A 19,098-nucleotide genomic window follows, 5' to 3' on the forward strand; every position below is an offset into this window, starting at 1 on the left:
ATACTGAGTCTTTGAAACCCAGTCGGTACCTCACAACTACTGAGCCCGTGAGCTGCCAACTATGAAGCCTGCCTATGCAGGCTGTGCTCCACAAGAAGCCACTGCAGTGAGAAGCCTGTGCATTGCAACGGTTGGGGGGGAACGCAACTGGAGAAAGCCTGCACAGAGCAATGAAAACCCAGCACAGCCGAGAGAAAGAAAGAAGGAAGGAAGGAAAGAAAGTCGCCCTGGGGCCGGCATGTACGGAGCACGTTACCTCTTTGACATTCTGTAAGGTGTCAGGTGTGATCGTGAAGTCCACGGGGCTCGGAGTCCATTTCCCCTTCTGAGGCTAAAACAGGAGGAAGAACCAAAATCAGTAAAGAGTCCCACAGCTCCAACTTGTCTTTCTCCATTTCAGGAAATGCAAGGCAGCACAAGAACGGGAGACCTTGGTGCTAAGAGGCAGGATGCCTGGGTTCTAAAACACAGTTCTGCCAGGAAACAAGGTTGTGTCTGTCCAATGTCTTCATCCTCCTGACTCAGTTTCCTCATCTGGAAAATGGGGGGGACAGGCTTCTTTGTCTCTAAGGTCCCTTTCAGGTCCAGAATTTAAAAGCAGAGCAGTATTACTGGGAGACGTTTATTTGAAGCCTTCTCTGAGAATAAGATTGTACACTTAAGTGTCTCTGTGACGGGCCCTGTGCAGTGCTGTTGCTGGCCCTGGACCCACTGCGCAGATGAGGTCAGTGAGGCACAGAGGGGTCACCTGGTCGCTCAAGTCCAGAGAAGAACAGAAAGTCAAACCCAGGCACCCTGGCTCCACAGCTGGTGCTGTTAGCCACTCAGCTGTACAACTGACCTTCTACCAGGAAGAATCACACCTGTAACGTAACATAATTATCAACGTTACGGTAATCTGTTAACAATGACCATCTCCATCACATAGGCTCAGAATCCATCAACACAGCCAGGCTTCCTGGGGGGTCTGCCCAGCGCCTTTTACTCACAGGCTGGGGCCCAAAGGCCACTGGGGCCCCGACCAGTTTGCCCACTTTACTCACCAAAAGCTTACTCTCGGAAATAGTCTTCTTGAATCTTTTCTTTTTCTAATAGGCTCATGAACATATTCTTTTGTGAATGTATTTTTCCTCACAGCACATAAAGGAATATTTAACTAGTCAACTATGGGTCATGGTGTAGTTTGGCTTCTAGTGAAATAATTCACAGAGGCCATGACCCCTGGGGGCTAAGTGTGGGTGACCCCCAGAAGCAGGGAGGAAGCCCCGGCTGGCTGTGCCACCGCCACCAGCCTGAGTGGTCACCAGGCGCCCAGCCTGGGGCAGGGGGCTGAATCTGGGCTTATTCTTCACAAAGGTGGAGGCTCTTTTTATTTAAGACATGAAATGGCATGTGACTTTTTATTTAAGACATGAAATGGCATGTGATTTTCTACATGAAGAAGAAAATTTTTTTAGCTTCCATTTGAAAACCCTTAATTGGACAGAAGGAAAATATCTGTTTCTAAATGAAGTGACTTCCAAAAATGAGAAATATTTTCATATTTTTTAAAAAACTGTAGCACTGAAACATCTATTGAAAATTTATAAAGAGGGAAACTACACATAATTGAAAATCCTAAAAAAGTCACAAAATTGATGCAAAGAGGCCCTGCCCCAAAGGCCTGGAGAGACTGAGACACAGGGCCACCAGGGCCATGGGCACGACTACCAGCCCCAAAATGTCCCCTGGGGGGAGGGGACTTGCCCCCTAGGCTGGCACATGGAAGGACAGCTAAAAGACACTCTGTCACTGTTGAGTCCCCGCAGAAGGTGTCAGAAAAGGCTCTCCATGCACCCCCCAGCACCCCAGCATGTTCCTGCCTCCTGGACCAAGAACGCAGGGCCTTTGCCTTTCTCCCCACAGCCAGGCACGTTTCTACCAGCTGTTTACGGAAACGGCCTTGAAGGACGAGATGATGCCTCCCTCCAGGATGAAGGGTGGGCTTGCACACTGTCTGCTGAGGCGAAGGTGGGCCCCCTCCTCAGGTGAGGCACAGACCCCTCAGCCTGCAAACCCCGTAGGCTAGGGGCATCGCCCAGGTCTGGCCCAGGGGATGACGTGCATGCCGCTACCCTGCTATTGGCCAGGCCGGGAAAATCATGGTCCCCCGTCCCTGACCCAGGAGTCCCGCGTCCCTGTGCAGCACCCACAGAACACCAGCAGCTAACTCACTGCTGCTAAGTGGGTGCAGTCCCAGGCCCGGCAGAAGAGTCCTGCTACCAAGCCCAGGGCCCCCGAGGGCAGCTTACAGTGGAGTGGACGATGAACTCGCAGGTCTTGGTCAAGTCCTTGGCCAGCAGGGACCGCCGCATGTCACAGCGCAGGGTGTACTGCAGAGAAAGGCAGAGAAGACGTCCTTGAGAGGGTCTGCTTTCATAAGAATTACACACAGACAAGTCTCCGTCCCATTAATGCGTCACATGAAATCAATGTACGTAACCAGGGGAGGTAATGCTCAAAATGAAAAGTATTGCTATAATAGACACTTCAGCCCGCGCCCAGGGCCACCCTATAGCTGGACCCCCGGAACAGGTGCAGAGTCTCACGGAGCCCCACCTGTCACACGGGGAAAGACCCACGAGGCAGAGCCGGGCGTCAGCCTCACTGTGTGAGCCCAGACAGGGAACACGGCCTCTCCGAGCTTCAGCTTCCTGCTCTGCAAGATGGGGACACCGACGCGACTCTAGTGAGGACCCGGTGAGATGACAAGCGGTACGTCAGGGCTGGCACGTGGCAGCTCTGGGTGACACAGCAGCAACTTTGTAGAAAGGATGAGAAAACGTGGCAGCAGAACTGCAAACCCTGGGGCATCGAAACTTCACAGGCCAATGAGGCAGATACTGGTCACCCCCCCCACCCCACACCTTCTGCAAGACAGGCCCTGTGCCCTGCAAGCTGGAGCCCACCGCAGAGCTGGGCACCAGGCTGGAAACTCAGCCTGGCTTGAGACTGTCCCTTCCCCTCCTGTCTACGGGAGTGAGAGACTGGTAGCAAAATTCCACGGCACATTACTGTCTTAGACAGACAAAAATCATGTAGGTTTAATAAAGTGAGCTATTGTTTTAATCATCTGGGGAAAAGCATTAAAAATAATTTGTAGAACTGGAACCGTATGTGTAGTGAGTCAAGAAGTTACGACTATTATGACCGACCTGTCCAGGTTGAACAAGAACTATGTACTTAAGGTACTTACTATGTATTAAGGTTCTACTGGGAGATGAAACGTTAGAAAAGAAAAAAGAACACCCTTGTCTACAAGGGTCTTCATATATGTGTGTGTGTGTGTATACTCTCAATCATATACATACACACACACACACACACACACACATGTTGCTATTGTTAGTTGCTAAGTCGTGTCCCACTCTTTTGCCACCCCAAGGACTGTAGCCCACCAGGCTCCTCTGTCCGTGGATTTCCCAGAGGCAAAAACATACTATATTCTCTATTGAGATTTCAGTCTGGCCTCCCCAACCAGACTAGCTCAGCAAGGACTGCACTACACATGCATATGTTCTGTTTGCATATGTAACATATGTGCATGTATCTGTGTAATTGTCCTTCCTGTACAGCCCATGTGCTATGGGCAGTATTTTGTTGGGGCCTGCCTGGTCTCCCTGATTCTTTTCCTAATGGGAACAACCCTTCCTCACTTTCAGCCTCAGAGGTTTGGGCGGGGCTGGCTTCCCCCAGCCCACCCTGGTTTCAAAGTGATCAGAGCCAGGACCCTGCTACACCAGGGGAAGAATCCTTTCTGCGGGGGTGGCCGAGCTAGGAGAATGTTCTCTGCCACCGAGAACGCTGGGCTGGGGGCTGACCAGTGTCCCCCACAGCCTAGACAGTCCCCTGGAATTGTGAGTTCCAGGATCCAATGTCCCTTTTTTGGCTAAGTCAGTTTGAGCGAGATTTCTATAATTTGCAAATGAAAGAGTATGAATAATGGGTACCAACTTTTGGTCACTAAAGGTTATTTTTAATTGTGAAAGCAGTAATTGGTAATATAAGGCAGCTGGTGATGAGTGGGCGAGTGCAAAGATGGGGAAAACAGGAAAACACTGATGTGTTTTAGGAATTGCATGGAAACCTGGGTTGGGAAGATCCCCTGGAGAAGGGAATGGCTACCCACTCCAGTATTCTTGTCTGGAGAATTCCACGGACAGAGGAGCCTGGCAGGCTATGGTCCACGGACTCACAAAGAGTTGGACACGACTGAACAATTTTCACTAAGTTCTTTTACGGCACTTTCTTGATTAATTCTGACAATACAAAGGTAAGGACGGTTGACATAATATACAGATAGTCACCATGAATTCATTTATTTAATCATGCAGCAATTTTTTACTTGGCATGTTCTGGGTGCCGGGAACTAGGCCGAGTAAGTATTTCACAGAGACCTCATCAACCCCCAGGAGGAGAGGTCATGAAGGCTGTCTGGGTCACAGAGGTGGGATCTGAGTTTACACCTGCCTGCGGCGGACACCCACGCTCCAAATCTTTACGCAATACGGTAACTCAAGCCCGGGTCTGTCTGCTGCAAAGCCCTGGATCTTTTCACTCCAGCCAGATCCTTCCCAGTTATTAATGAGTGATCTACATGGCAAGACTTACAGGAGGTCAAGGAGGGTCAGACATGAGCAGGGCTCCCAGAGGAGGTGTAAGACTCGATTCCTTTTTTGGCCACGCTGTGTGACATGTGGGACCTTCGTCCCCTGACCGTGGATGGAACCCAAGTCCCCTGTACTGGAAGTGTGGAGCCTTAACCACTGGACTGCCAGGGAAGACCCAAGATGCGATCTTTTCTGACCTGACAGTAAACACACCATGGACAGGAATGAGCAAAGACACAGGCCATCAGATTTAAAGTGGCCTCCTAGAAAGGGTATTTTCACCGTGAACCAGGACAGCCATCTCGATCATGGACTTCTGAATAAACCACTTCGGCAGACGTGTTGGCACCACTGTATTTTGTGTTAAGAGTATAAAACCCCGCTGGCAGGGCCACGAGAGAAGAACAAAAATAAAACTACCCTGTGATTTAAACAACTTTTAAAGGAAAAAGTGGTTGTCCAAAGGATGACTGGAAAGACTTGACAGCTTCCTGTATGCTCTCTCTACAAATAAGGATGAGAAATGGATGCAATATGGCTGAGGAGAATCAGAGCAAATATGATGGAGCCCTCCGCCCAAGAAGTTACGAGGAAACCAGGCCCTGGGAGCTGGCTGCCTACTGCTGGCTACAGTTTAAACCCTTTATGTTGTCAGGCTTTTTACTGTTTTTACATTATGGTACCACAACGCAATTCAAATGATAAATGAAAAGGGTCTCTGCACCCATATGATTTGAGAAAGATCGTTGTTAAGGCTCAACAAGAACACCTTCTCTCCCAAGTCACGCACCCGGGAATCTTCACGGAAAGTGTGATGGGTACTGGCGCTGGGGAGGCCACACCCTGTGGGACCATGGTGGTCACTGCCCCTCTGGGTCGTACCTGATCCACTGTCCAACCAAGAGGCTGGAAAAAGGCCTGTCCAGAGACTGAACGAGTGAACCAATGAATGAAAATGAGATCAAGAAGTCGTAAACCGAGTGTCTCTCAAGAGTGTCTCTTCTCAAAAGCAGCAATGACAAATTTGAGTTAAGAACTGGGAATTAGATGACATCAGAGAATTTCTGTTCCTCCTTAATAGGTGTGAAAATGTTAACTGGCGTTGTGTAGAAAGAATGTCCCTATTTTTTGGTGATAGATATTGAAGTATTTTGAGATGAAGTGTCAAGATTCTGTAACTAACTTTGAAACGATTCAGAATACAAATGAAACAAAGGTGGCAAAATTCTAATACATGTTGAACCTAGGAGATAAGCAAAAGAGTGACCAGCTCTTATAAATTTGAGGTTGAGAAGACATCTCTATGGTTTCAGAAATTTATGAGATATTTGGGGAGGTACAGAATTCCACGTTACAGCATTCTAAGGTTGACCCTCAAAGTGGTAAAATCTGATGACCAAAATAAACCGAGGTCAGGGTGATTATTTACTAAAGAATTAACCACATGCTAACTCTCCTTCTGCATTTGAACACACACAGCTGCACAGGACCCCAAGTTTTGTATTTTCATCTGATGCCCTTCTAGGCAGTATGTGGAAAAGAGTGAGACTTCCAACTTTATTTTAAACAAATGAATCTTTTAACAAAAATGCTAAACACAGGCAAAGAAAGTGACAAGTAAGAAGTATGACCACAGAAAATTGGATGTTATTCTACTGTTTCTAATGAATGTATGCTTCTGTTAGTAAATAGCATCAAAGAAGAGCTGTGAGGGTAAGCCAGGTTGACGCTGATTCTGGCAAGAGAAAAAAAATAATTTTCAAAATGCAATGTTTGAGAGATTTTCACTCTTGCTAAAAAAGTAAAAACAAAAAAAAAATGCCGTTTTCATTTACTTTCTTTCGTGGTAAAAATATTCTGCACCTCGAAAGTGGGTCAGAGGACTTGGGTCTCTCTACACTAGCTGTGTGTCTATGCAAGTGGCTCCCTTTGAGTCCGGACACTTTACTGTCCCTTCTTACGAGTGGCCCAAAGCCTTCAGTGTATTTACTGCTGAAACAGGTGCACCGACAAGAAAGGACTAGAAAAGTTTTTGTACAGAAAGATGTTTACTGCAACAGATTACATCACACTACATGTGTTTCTTTTTGACCGATCTTTCAAGTCATTCATAAAACCCACATGCACACAAACTTTGGGTTAAACTCTCACGAGTGTTCGGAGGATTTTTATTTTTAAAGCGCTGCATTTTTAAGCAGGGGAATCGTCTTTACCAGGACCAAATTTTCAGCTAAAACTTAACAAATCAAAAAAATTTCCTAACTGCCAGCCCTCTTGCACACACGTAAGACAAAATGCTTTTGTCCTATCCGGCGAGGGACCGGCTGCAAGGCTGATTATCACAAAAGTACCTTTCTTTCCACTGAATAAAGGAAAGGCTCTTTTTCTCTCGCTCTGAGTCATGACTCCAAACTACGCCTGAGACAACAATGCGGACTGTGACAGACATCCTGAACAGGCAGAGGTGGACAGGAAGTCATAAATCCACCCGTCCCCCACTCATTTACACGGGCTGTTCAATAAAGAATACAAGCCTATGTCAGAGCGGTAGCCTTTGGGCATGAAACAAAGAGATATTTATACGTTCGAAACAGACAAGTCGGTGCAGGTCCCAGAGAAGTGAGGGCGTATCTGTTACCAACAATAAAAGCACCCCCTGATGGTGTCAGTGTGGTCTGCACAGAGCCTCAGAGAAACAACGGGATTCCTGAAGAAAAGCTACAGTGTGGGTTCTCCAGGGTCTCCATCAAGGATAATGGTCTTGCCCTGCACTATGTCCTGCAGGGAAAGATGAGGAATCAGTACAGAACATACACGGGAGGGGCTCAGCAGTACCTACAGGTGTTAATTTCCTGGGTCCATTTACGAACTTTCAATGACACAGAGCAAGCTGTCGTGCAGAAGGGAAGTTAGGGAGTCAGCGGCTCCGGCCGAGGACACGCACCTGGATGTTGACGAACACGCCGTGGTACGTCTCGTACAGAACTTTGTTACTCTTCACGTGCAGAGGAAACTCGAAAGGAATTTCTGTTTTGCCGCTGGGAAATTTTCCTGGCTTCACCATTTCAATGGTGCTGTTGATGACCTGCATGGGCTGCAAGGAAAGGCACAAGTCGGCCCATCAGCCGCGCTCCCTGTCACCTGACTGGGTCTAGTAAATCTTCTCCTGGGAGACCCCGCGCCCCCTGCCCTCGGCCGCTACCATCCTGCTTCATTGGGCAGCCTGGCACTGCCCAAGTTGGGTTCATTTTTAGGACTGGACACTGTGGTGCTGGGTACAAGTAGGAAATGCACTGATATATTTCTCTCTCTTATCCCCAAGTATCTCAGTTTGACCGTCCCCTAATAACCCTCCTGACGTGTACTCCCACCTTTAGCCTGAAGCGGACTTGCAGGGAACGTTGGGAAGGAGCAGACCCCCTTGCCCTCTCCCCACTCCAAGCCCCTGTCCCCCTCCCCCAGCTCTGGGCACCCGGGCAGGCTGGGCCCTGGGAGCCAGACTGTTCTCACACATGCCTCGACAGCAGGCGCTACACCTTCCCGAGGGAAGGTACTCCGAGCCTTGGTTTACAACTACACTGAGGAAATCCCAAACTCTGGAAGTGAGGCTCTCAAGTGCTGACGGAGGAAAAGAAGAAAGCTGTGGGGACACGTGGACAGGCCCTGAAATCTGCATGCTCTTTAGGAACCCTTCTTTCCCCTTAACTCTGCCTCCTCAGAACTGAAAAGAGTTAAATCTGCCCTTCAGGAAAAGGGAACTCTAAGTACAGCAGAAAGTTTACATCCTAGAACACAGAACCCCAAGGGACAGGAAAGAAGGGGTCCACCGGCGTCTTACCTGGACAAAGCTGGACTAAAATAACAGTTACAGTAACAGTTTTGCTTTAGGAAGATGAGAGGTAAGAAGGCCCAGGCGCAACTTCCCACAGCACTCTGGGCTCTGTAAAAGCTGAAGGTAACCCCCTCAAGTCCCCCTAACCCTGTCTAGTGAGAATAAACACAAGCAGACTTTTGATAACAGCATATATTCAGAATCAAAATATCTGCATGTTTTCAGTTTGATTAGTGAGTCATAAAAGTACGCCTGCCACCATTCCTGGCAAAATAACAACAATGAAGCTAAGACAGCACATGCAAACCAACCCCAAACATTTGGAAAAGGAACTAAAAACGTGCCAGTCAGGCGTTCTTACCTTAACAGAATTATAGAAGGCTTCGAACACCCCCACGCTCTTGGCACTGAGCTGCAGGTTCACGGTTCCTTCCACCGTCAGGGAGAGGCCCTGGTGCTGGACCGAGTCCTTCCCAGATATGACCACCACCCCGGAGAGCATTTCCTGGGGAGGGGAAGACAGCCACCCGACACATTAGCACGGCTCTTTCATCCACCTGGTTCACTAGCAAAGTCGGCCTCTGGAACCATCAACGTGGTCAAAGATGAAGACGCTCAATGGGCACTTGTCACAGACAGATGCCCAGATGCCACAGTGGGGAAGGCACGGCTCTGGGGGAGGGGGGTCTTGGGGGCAGGAATCTCATCCTGGCACCACCTTCTGGACACACCTTCACTCGCTCTGGATAATCTCAACACAGGTCCGGTTTCAAAAGGGAAAAGAGCAGGGCCTAGGGGGATGGCAGATTCAGAGCCGCCAGGCACAGGCGCATGTATGACGACCCCGAGAAGGACCATGATGTAGAGAAGACCCTCTCCTTCACCTTCTTTCTCAGGGATGCTAAGATGACGACACACTGGCAAAGGCATGAGCAGCTGAGTGGGATGTCCTCTGCCCAGGGAGCCCAGCGGCCACACATCAGCACCCACCGCCCCCTGCCTAGCCCCGCTATCCTGCTTCACAAGCTGGTGGACGATCGAGCCCAAGAAGGACTCCGCAGCAGACCATCTTTCACTTCTCCAAAGACACTGAAGTCGGAGAACACCGACAGTAACCTCACTCCTGCCTGTCACCGTGGACGTGACAGTCTCCACCTACGATGGGGGTTTGTGTGCAGCAGGGAGCTGAGGACTGTGGTGTTGGAGAAGACTCCGGAAGAGCCCCTTGGACTGCAAGGAGATCCAACCAGTCCATCCTAAAGGAGATCAGTCCTGAATATTCACTGGAAGGACTGATGCTGAAGCTGAAACTCCAATACTTCGGCCACCTGATGTGAAGGGCTGACTCATTTGAAAATCCCCTGGTGCTGGGAAAGATTGAAGGCAGGAGGAGAAGGGGACAACAGAGGATGAGATGGTTGGATGGCATCACCGACTCAGTGAGCATGAGTTTGAGTAAACTCTGGGAGTTCGTGATGGACAGGGAGGACTGGCGTGCTGCAGTCCATGGGGTTGCAAAGAGTCGGACACGACTGAGTGACTGAACTGAACTGAACTGAAGAGAATCCACAGCAAATACAAAACGACACCTTTCTGAAACAACCTTCAGATTCGGTGCGTGATTGCTGTCACGTGGTGATGCGATGGCAGAAGAAGAAAAAAGAAATGCAAAAATTAAAAATGGTCCCACAGATCAAAGTATTAAAAAAAAAAATCTGTCCTCCTGGCATTTAAATGTGTTTGCCTTTTATCTCCTGTAGTCACTGGGTGAAAAAACATTCACTGTGTTTTCATATTCTGTGAAATTAGGGGAGCGGGGATGTTCTGTGTATCTTGAAGTGAAGTGAAGTGAAAGTTGCTCAGTCGTGTCTAACTCTTTGCAACCTCATGGGCTATACAGTCCATGGAATTCTCCAGGCCATAATACTGGAGTGGGTAGCTGTTCCTTTCTCCAGGGGATCTTCCCAGCCCAGCGATCGAACCCAGGTCTCCCGCACTGCGGGCGGATTCTTTACCAGCTAAGCCACCAGGGATGCCCTAATGTCTCTTAAATATTCTAAGTATTTTGCTTTTGTTTGCTGCTCCCCACCCCAAAGCCCTGAAGTCTAAATTAAGACAAACAGTATCCGCTACATTTTAAGCAGAATTCAAGAGGTAGAACGCATTTTGTTCTTAATGTTAAGAAGCTCATAAGCAAATTTAAAAACTCTTCTGAAATACTAATTTAACTTTTAAATTTTTAATTAAAATTAGTTCTATTAACTTTTGTACAATAGAATGAAGTAAAAACCTAATTTTTCATCATTTAAATCCACTAGTATATTTTTTAAAATACACTTAAAAATATATAGTGTCCCAGAACTGAAATCGGACAAAACAATATCACAAACTTTATCAATTAAACAACACATTAGCACTTGGTTCCGCTTCTATTTAATTGTAACATTTTCAGTTAATCTCATGGGAACAGAATCTGAGTTGACCACTGAATGCCGTAGTATAAACACAACATCAATAGAACAGTTTCCTTCCGTAACCCCTACGGCAAAAGAAGGAAAAAGCGGTGAAGTACCTGGGAAACAACCAGAGTAAAAATTTTATGACTCTTGTCATTCTTTGATTTCAACTAAGAAATGACAGTAGAAAGAATACAAATTAAGAAAATGTGTGTGTGTGTGTGTGTGTGTGTGTGTGTGTTAGTTGCTTAGTCGTGTCCGACTCTTTCAAACCCCACAGACTGAAGCCTACCAGGCCCCTCCGTCCAAGGGATTCTCCAGGCAAGAATATTGGAGTGGGGAGCCATGCCCTTCTCTAGGGGATCTTCCTGACCCAGGCATTGAACCTATGTCTCCTGCACTGCAGGTGGATTCTTTACTGTCTGAGTCACCAGGGAAGCCCACGGTACAGTCACAAACACTGAACAAATTAGCCTGTAAATGAGGCCAATAGGTCTTTCTTCAGGGAAAAAAACAGCAAAGCAAATTACTAACCTAATTGAGAAATAACAAATCAAAGGAACAGTAGTAATTAAAATAATAATAAAAGAACACATTGTTCAACTGTATACAAGTAAATTTGAAAAGTAGATAAAGTGAATTATTTTTCTAGGAAAATATAATTTATCCAAACTAACTCCTAAGGAGATGGGAAAGCTAAACAAATAAGTTAGAAAAATTAGAGAAAGTTACATACGAGTCCCGCACACCCACAAGGCACCAGACCTAGAGTTTCACAGATCGTTCCCAAATGTGTCAAGTACAGAAAAGGCCGATATGAAACTACTCCAAAACACAGAAAAAGAATTTCTTTTTTAAAAAATTAAGCAAATACAACGACACCAAAGTAAGACAAAATCTATACATACACACACCCATACACACAGAAAACTATAGACGTTTCTCATAAATACCAACATATCAGCCCTAACGATATTAGCAATACAATCCAGAAGCAATGTAAATGAATATTATACTATAACTCTGTGGAATTATGAATGTACGGATAGCTCAACTGTTAAAGAAAATTAATACAACTCATTATTAATAGCTCTTTAGAGAAAAATCATACAGCCATCTCCACGGATGCTAAAAAGTCACTTGCTAAAACTAACATCCATTCCTGATAAAATTCCTAGTAAAATAAAACCGGAAGGCTATTTCTTTACCCAGAAGCCAGCATCAAACTTAATGGGAAATGAGATACGCATTTAAGCTAGGAATAAAACAAGGATGACTTCTGTCACCACTGTTAACATACAACATGTGCTGTGCTCAGTCGCTCAGTCATGTCTGAGCAATTCATGGAACCCCAAGAATACAGGATCGGGTAGCCCATCCCTTCTCCAGGGGATCTTCCCAACGCAGGAATCAAATCAGGGTCTCCCCCACTGCAGGCAGATTCTTTACCAGCTGAGCTACCCAGGAAGCCCACAACATGTACTAGTTAATGCAATAAAAATAGAGGAAGAAGCATGAGAACTGAAATGGAGGTAAAATTATCATTATTTGTGGATGACATGATTGTATGCCTGGAAGAGCCCAAGAGGTTTACTGAAAACTATCAACATGAAGACTTAAATTGAAGACAGTGGGGAAAACCACTAGACCATTCAGGTATGACCTAAATCAAATCCCTTACGATTGTACAGTGGAAGTGAGAAATAGATTTAAGGGACTAGATCTGATAGACAGAGTGCCTGATGAACTATGGACAGAGGTTCGTGACACTGTATAGGAGACAGGGATCAAGACCATCCCCAAGAAAAAGAAATGGAAAAAGGCAAAATGGTTGTCCAAGGAAAAGAAAAGACATGAAAGGCAAAGGAGAAAAGGAAAGATTTTCCAATCTGAATGCAGAGTTCCAAAGAATAGCAAGGAGAGATAACAAAGCCTTCCTCAGTGATCAGTGCAAAGAAATAGAGGACAACAATAGAATGGGAAAGACTACAGATCTCTTCAAGAAAATTAGAGATACCAAGTGAACATTTCATGCACAGGTGGGATCAATAAAGGACAGAAATGGTATGGACCTAACAGAAGCAGAAGATATTGAGAAGAGGTGGAAAGAATACACAGAACTATACAAAAAAGATCCTCATGACCTAGATAACCACAATGGTGTGATCACTCACCTAGAGCCAGACATCCTGGAATGTGAAGTCAAGCGGGCCTTAGGAAGCATCACTACGAAAAAAGCTAGTGGAGGTGATGGAATTCCGGTTGAGCTATTTCAAATCCTGAAAGATGATGCTGTGAAAGTGTTGCACTCAGTATGCCAGTAAATTTGGAAAACTCAGCAATGGCTGGAAAAGGTCAGTTTTCATTCCGATCCCAAAGAAAGGCAATGCCAAAGAATGTTCAAACTACTGCACAATTGCACTCATCTCACATGCTAGCAAAGTAGTGCTCAAAATTCTCCAAGCCGGGCTTCAACAGTACATGAACCGAGAATTCCAGATATTCAAGCTGGATTTAGAAAAGGCAGAGGAACCAGAGATCAAATTGCCAACATCCGCTGGATCATAGAAAAACCAAGAGAGTTCCAGAAAAACATCTACTTCTGCTTTATTGACTATGCCAAAGCCTTTGACTGTGTGGATCCCAACAAACCGTGGAAAATTATTGAAGAGTTGGGAATATAAGACCACCTGACCTGCCTCCTGAGAAACCTGTGTGCAGGTCAGGAAGCAACAGTTAGAACTGGACATGGAACAACAGACTGGTTCCAAATTGGGAAAGGAGTACGTCAAAGCTGTATATTGTCACCCTGCTTATTTAACTTATATGCAGAGTACATCATGAGAAATGCTGGGCTAGATGAAGCACAAGCTGGAATCAAGACTGCTGGGAGAAATATCAATAACCTCAGATATGCAGATGACACCACCTTTATGGCAGAAAGTGAAGAAGAACTAAAGAGCCTCTTGATGAAAGTGAGAGAGGAGAGTGAAAAAGTTGGCTTAAAACTCAACATTCAGAAAACTAAGATCATGGCATCTGGTCCCATCACTTCATGGAAAATAGATGGGGAAACAGTGGAAACAGTGGCTGACTTTATTTTTGGGGGCTACAAAGTCACTGCAGATGGTGGCTGCAGCCATGAAATTAAAAGACACTTACTCCTTGGAAGAAAAGTTATGACCAACCTAGACAGCATATTAAAAAGCAGAGAATTACTTTGCCAACAAAGGTCCATCTAGTCAAAGCTATGGTTTTTCCAGTAGTCATGTATGGATGTGAGAGTCGGCCTATAAAGAAAGCTGAGCGCCGAAGAATTGATGGTTTTGAACTGTGGTGTTGGAGAAGACTCTTGAGAGTTCTTTGGACTGCAAGGAGATCCAACTGTCCATCCTAAAGGAAATCAGTCCTGAATATTCATTGGAAGGACTCATGCTGAAGCTGAAGCTCCAATAATTTGGCCACCTGATGCGAAGAACTGACTCATTGGAGAAAACCCTGATGCTGGGAAAGATTGAAGGCAGGAGAAGAAGGGGACGAGAGAGGATGAGATGGTTGGATGGCATCACTGACTCGATGGACATGAGTTTGAGTAGGCTCCAAGAGCTTGTGATGGACAGGGAGGCCTGGCATGCTGCAGTCCATGCGTTCGCAAAGTCGGACACGAATGAGCAACTGAACTGAACTGATCAACATGAAGAGAATTTTAGCAAGGAAGATAGTGGGGTAAAAAATTAATATACAAAAATCAACAAGGCAACACGTGCACAACAACAATCAATAAGAAAACATGTTGGAAAAAAATACTTTCTTTTCAAAAGCAAAAAAAACAAAGGCTTCCCTAGTGGCTCAGTGGTAAAGAATCTGCCTGCCAACGCATGGGTTCAATTCCCGGTCCAGGAAGATCCCATATGCTGCAGAGCAACCAAGCGTGTGTGCCACAACTATTAAACCTGTGCTCTAGAGCTCGGGAGCTGCAACTACTGAGTCCTCAGGCCGCAGTTACTGAAGCCCACTGGTCTAGAGCCTATACTCTGCAGCGGGGGACATCCCCCCAATGACAAGCCCTCACATTGCAACTACAGAGCAGACCCCTGCTCACTGCAACCAGCGAAGCCCAAAGCAGTGAAGACCCAGCGTGGCCAAAATAAACACATAAATAAAATTATTTTTTTTTTAAAGGCAACAAAAAGTTAAAATATATAAATCAATTTAACAGGAAATGAATAAAATCCTGATAAGACGAAAACTTCAAACACAGCTGGAGGGCACAAAAGAAATACATGGAAAGCCATCCTGTTTCTGAAGCTCTAACACCCTTAACGTGAATACTTTCAATCTATAAAGGTGACACAGTCCAGAGAAAGCAACAGCAGAATTGTTTTTTTCTTTTTTTAGAAGGGCGTGGAACGGTAGGGTAAGATAGATTAGAAAGCTGATTTTCAAATTCATCTGGAATAATAAATAGGTTCTAAAATGAGAAGGAATGAGGGGGACTAGCCCTGTGAGATACTGTAACGCCACAATAACTTACAAAGTGTGGTGCAGGGCGTATGTGGGCTGAAAGATCAATGGGACAAGAGGGAAACCCTAGAAATAGACCCAGATTACAGAGGAACTTAACAGATGATAAAGGAAGTACTTTGAATCCACAGGGATTTATTCACTAAATAATACTGGAAAACCAACCAGAGATCTGGGATAAAAGGCAGCCAGAGAACTGGCAAAAAAAAAAAAAAAAAAAATTAAGTTGGATTCATACTGAAAACCTGTGTACACAAGAAGTTCTAAATGCAAAGACCTGAATAACCAAAATTTTAGAAGAAACCAGAGGATGATTTTTATCACATCAAAGTGGGACACGCCTTTCTAAGAATGATTCAAAACTCTGAATAATAAATATGAATGCAAATACAACCAAAAATAGTTTGTTACATAAAAGTGATTATGAGCAACATTGCTTATATAAATGATAAACTAGGGAAATAATGCAACTTAATAGGGAAAAAACTAATTTCTCTAATATTTTAAGAAATAAAAAAACAAACCACCTACAGCTTCCCTGGTGGCTCAGTGGCAAAGAAAGCGCCAGCCAATGCAGGAGACACGGGTTCGATCCCTGGTCTAGGAAGATCCCACAAGCTGCCAAGGAACTAAGCCCAAGGGCCACAACTATTGAGCATGCGCTCTGGGGCCCGGGAGCTGAAAACGACTGAGTTCACACACTGCAACCACTGAAACGGGAGCGCCCTAGAGGCCACGCTCCACGGGGGAAGCCACTGCAATGAGAAGCCCACGCGCCGCAACTAGAGGGCAGCCCGTGCAGCAAGGAAGACCCAGCACAGCCAAAACAAACAAAATCATATAACACAAAAGCAACTGTGTAACCTCATAGAAAAATATTCCATTCTAAATATTATGAATATAGTTCATAAGAAACGCAAATTGCTCGTAAGCCCATGAAAAAATGCTCAATTTCAAAAGTAACATTTTGAGAAAAGATCATCAAAGCTATCCTAAGTACCATTTTCCCCCTATCAGATTAGCAAAGATAAAAAATGTGGTCATATTGTGGTGGGGAAGGGTGCAACAGGGAGGGAGTAGCTGAGAATCCGCTAGACCAGCCAGGAGGCAATACCAGAAACATCCTATAAACAAAGCAATTCCACTTTCAGGAATCTTCATCAGATGTATTTGCATGCTGAAATGACTGAATAGTAGTTACTCACTGCAACATTGTAATAAAAAGAACGTAAACAACCTAAATTCCAACAACAGGAAAACAATGGGGTTTTTTTTCTTTCCCTTTAACATATCTTGGGAGATCATTCACATTAGTACATGTATGTTCTTTTTTTTAAGGTTACATATTGCACCACAGGTTGGATTCCTGGGTTGGGAAATTCTCCTGGAGAAGGAAATGGCAACCCATGGCAGTATTCTTGCCTGGAGAATCCCCTGGACAGAGGAGCCTGGTGGGCTACAGTCCATGGGGTCGCAAAGAGTCGGACACAACTGAGTGATTAAACCACCACCACCACCACCACTTCCAGAAAGGCACTTTCTGCCAGACAACCTGTCTCTTTAAATTAAGAGAAAGGTCATGGGTCATGGTTTGGGGGCTTCCCTTGTGGCTAAGCTCCAAAATCACTGCAGATGGTGGCTGCAGCCATGAAATGAAGAGGCTTGCTCCTTGGAAGAAAAGCTGTGACCAACCTAGACAGCATATTAAAAAGCAGAAACATTACTTTGCCAACAAAGGTCCGTCTAGTCAAAGCTATGGTTTCTCCAGCAGTCCCGTATGGATGTGAGAGTTGGACTATAAAGAAAGCTGAGCGCAGAAGAATTGATACTTTTGAACTGTGGTGTTGGAGAAGACTCTTGAGAGTCCCTTGGACTGCAAGGAGATCCAACCAGTCCATCCTAGGGGAGATCAGTCCTGAGTGTTCATTGGAAGGACTGATACTGAAGCTGAAACTCCAATAATTTGGCCCCCTGATGCGAAGAACTGACTCAATTGAAAAGGCCCTGATGGTGGGAAAGATTGAGGGCAGCAGAAGGGGACGACAGAGGATGAGATGGTTGGACAGCTCCACAGACTCAATGGACATGAGTCTGGATAAACTCTGGGCGTTGGTGATGTACAGGGAGGCCTGGCGTGCTGCAGTCCATGGGGTCACAGATGGTCATACACAACTGAGCAATTGAACTGATGTTATGCAAATGGCATTCTTTCACTCTTTTTTATGCCTGAGTAGTATTCCATAGTATACACCTACCACTGTTGATGGACATTTAGGTTGCTTCCGTATCTTAGTTATCGTGAATAGTGCTGCAAGGAACATTGGGAGGGCATGCATCTTTTCAAATTATGTTTTTCTCTGGATATATGGTCAGGAGTGGGACTGCTATATCATAGAATAGCTCTATTTTTAGTTTTTTGAGGAATCTCCATGCTGTTCTCCATAGTGGCTACACCAATTTACATTTCCACCAACAGTGTAGGAAAGTTCCCTTCTCTCCACACCCTCTCCAGGTGTGCTGTTTGTAGACTTTTTGAGGATGGCCATTCTGATTGGTGTGAGATGGAATCTCAGATTCACATTTTTCTAATAATCAGCAATGCTGACCATCTTTTTACATGCCTTTTGACCCTCTGTATGTCTTCTTTGGAGAAATGTCTATTTAGATCTTCTGCCCATTTTCTGGTTGGGTTGTTTTTTGATACTGAGTTCTATGAGATGTTTGTATATTTTGGAGATGAATGTCTTGTTATTCACATCATTTGCAAGTATTTTCTCCCATTCTGTAGGTTTTTCTTTTTTTGTAAATGGTTTTCTTTGCTGTGCAAAAGCTTTTAAGTTTAATTAGGTCCCATTTGTTTATGTTTGTTTTTATTTCCATTACTCTAGGAGATAGATCCAAAAAGATATTGTAGAGATTTATGTCAAGGAGTGTTCTATGTTTTCCTCTAGGAGTTTTATAGTATCCAGTCTAACACTGAGGTATTTAATCTATTTTGAGTTCATTTTTTGTGTACCACATTAGAGAATGTTCTAATTTCATTCTTTCACATGTAGCAGTCCAGTTTTCCCAGCACCACTTATCAAAGAGACTGTGTTTTCTCCATTGAATATTCTTGCCTTGTCATAGATTAATTGACCACATGTGCGTGGGTTTATTTCTGGGCTTTCTATCTTGTGCATTGATCTGTATTTCTGTTTCTGGGCCACTACCACACCGTTCCGGAGCTTTGTAGTACAATCTGAAGTTAGGGAATTTGATCACTAATACTCGGACCAGGACAGAATTTGCTGCAACAAACACCAAACGGGCAACTAATGAACACTCTCACTGCGTCCCAGGGTTCCAGTAGCCTTGGGTAACTCGGAAAATACTTCTCATGCATTATGTAAGGGTTGGGATGTGATTGAGAAGACAACCCTTTTCGGGAGTATTAGATAATTAGTGAGAAAAACGACTCACTTACGGTCTTTCGGATAACCGTGTTCCTTAAAGGGTTCACACCTCCCACAAAATTATCCTGAGATTCCTCCTAGGTCAAAGTCCTACCCCAAGGATCTGCATCAGCATTCACTAAAACTCACCATTCATGTATCAATCCAGCAGAATAAAGCAGAATACTGAGGCTTCCTTTTTC

The 19,098-nt window shown here is 45.0% G+C and overlaps 1 protein-coding gene across 4 annotated transcripts in view; it reads right to left on the minus strand.

Moving 5' to 3' along the window:
* VPS26C (VPS26 endosomal protein sorting factor C) overlaps window positions 1-19,098 on the minus strand; it is a 54,345-nt gene that overhangs the window by 26,438 nt on the left and 8,809 nt on the right. For 2 of the 4 annotated variants that reach the window (XM_081573185.1, XM_081573184.1), the window contains exons 2-5: window positions 8,843-8,986; window positions 7,594-7,743; window positions 2,292-2,372; window positions 257-331 (exon numbers count right to left, since the gene is read on the minus strand). In XM_081573185.1, the coding sequence (XP_081429311.1) occupies window positions 257-331; window positions 2,292-2,372; window positions 7,594-7,743; window positions 8,843-8,986 (450 nt within the window). The remainder of the gene's footprint in view (window positions 1-256; window positions 332-2,291; window positions 2,373-7,593; window positions 7,744-8,842; window positions 8,987-19,098) is intronic. The other 2 variants (XM_081573186.1, XM_081573187.1) reach the window with 2 other exon arrangements.

Source organism: Giraffa tippelskirchi, chromosome 2, assembly GCF_054371585.1.
Source record: "Giraffa tippelskirchi isolate mGirTip1 chromosome 2, T2T-mGirTip1v1.2.pri, whole genome shotgun sequence".
In the NCBI taxonomy this organism is placed as follows: domain Eukaryota; kingdom Metazoa; phylum Chordata; class Mammalia; order Artiodactyla; family Giraffidae; genus Giraffa; species Giraffa tippelskirchi.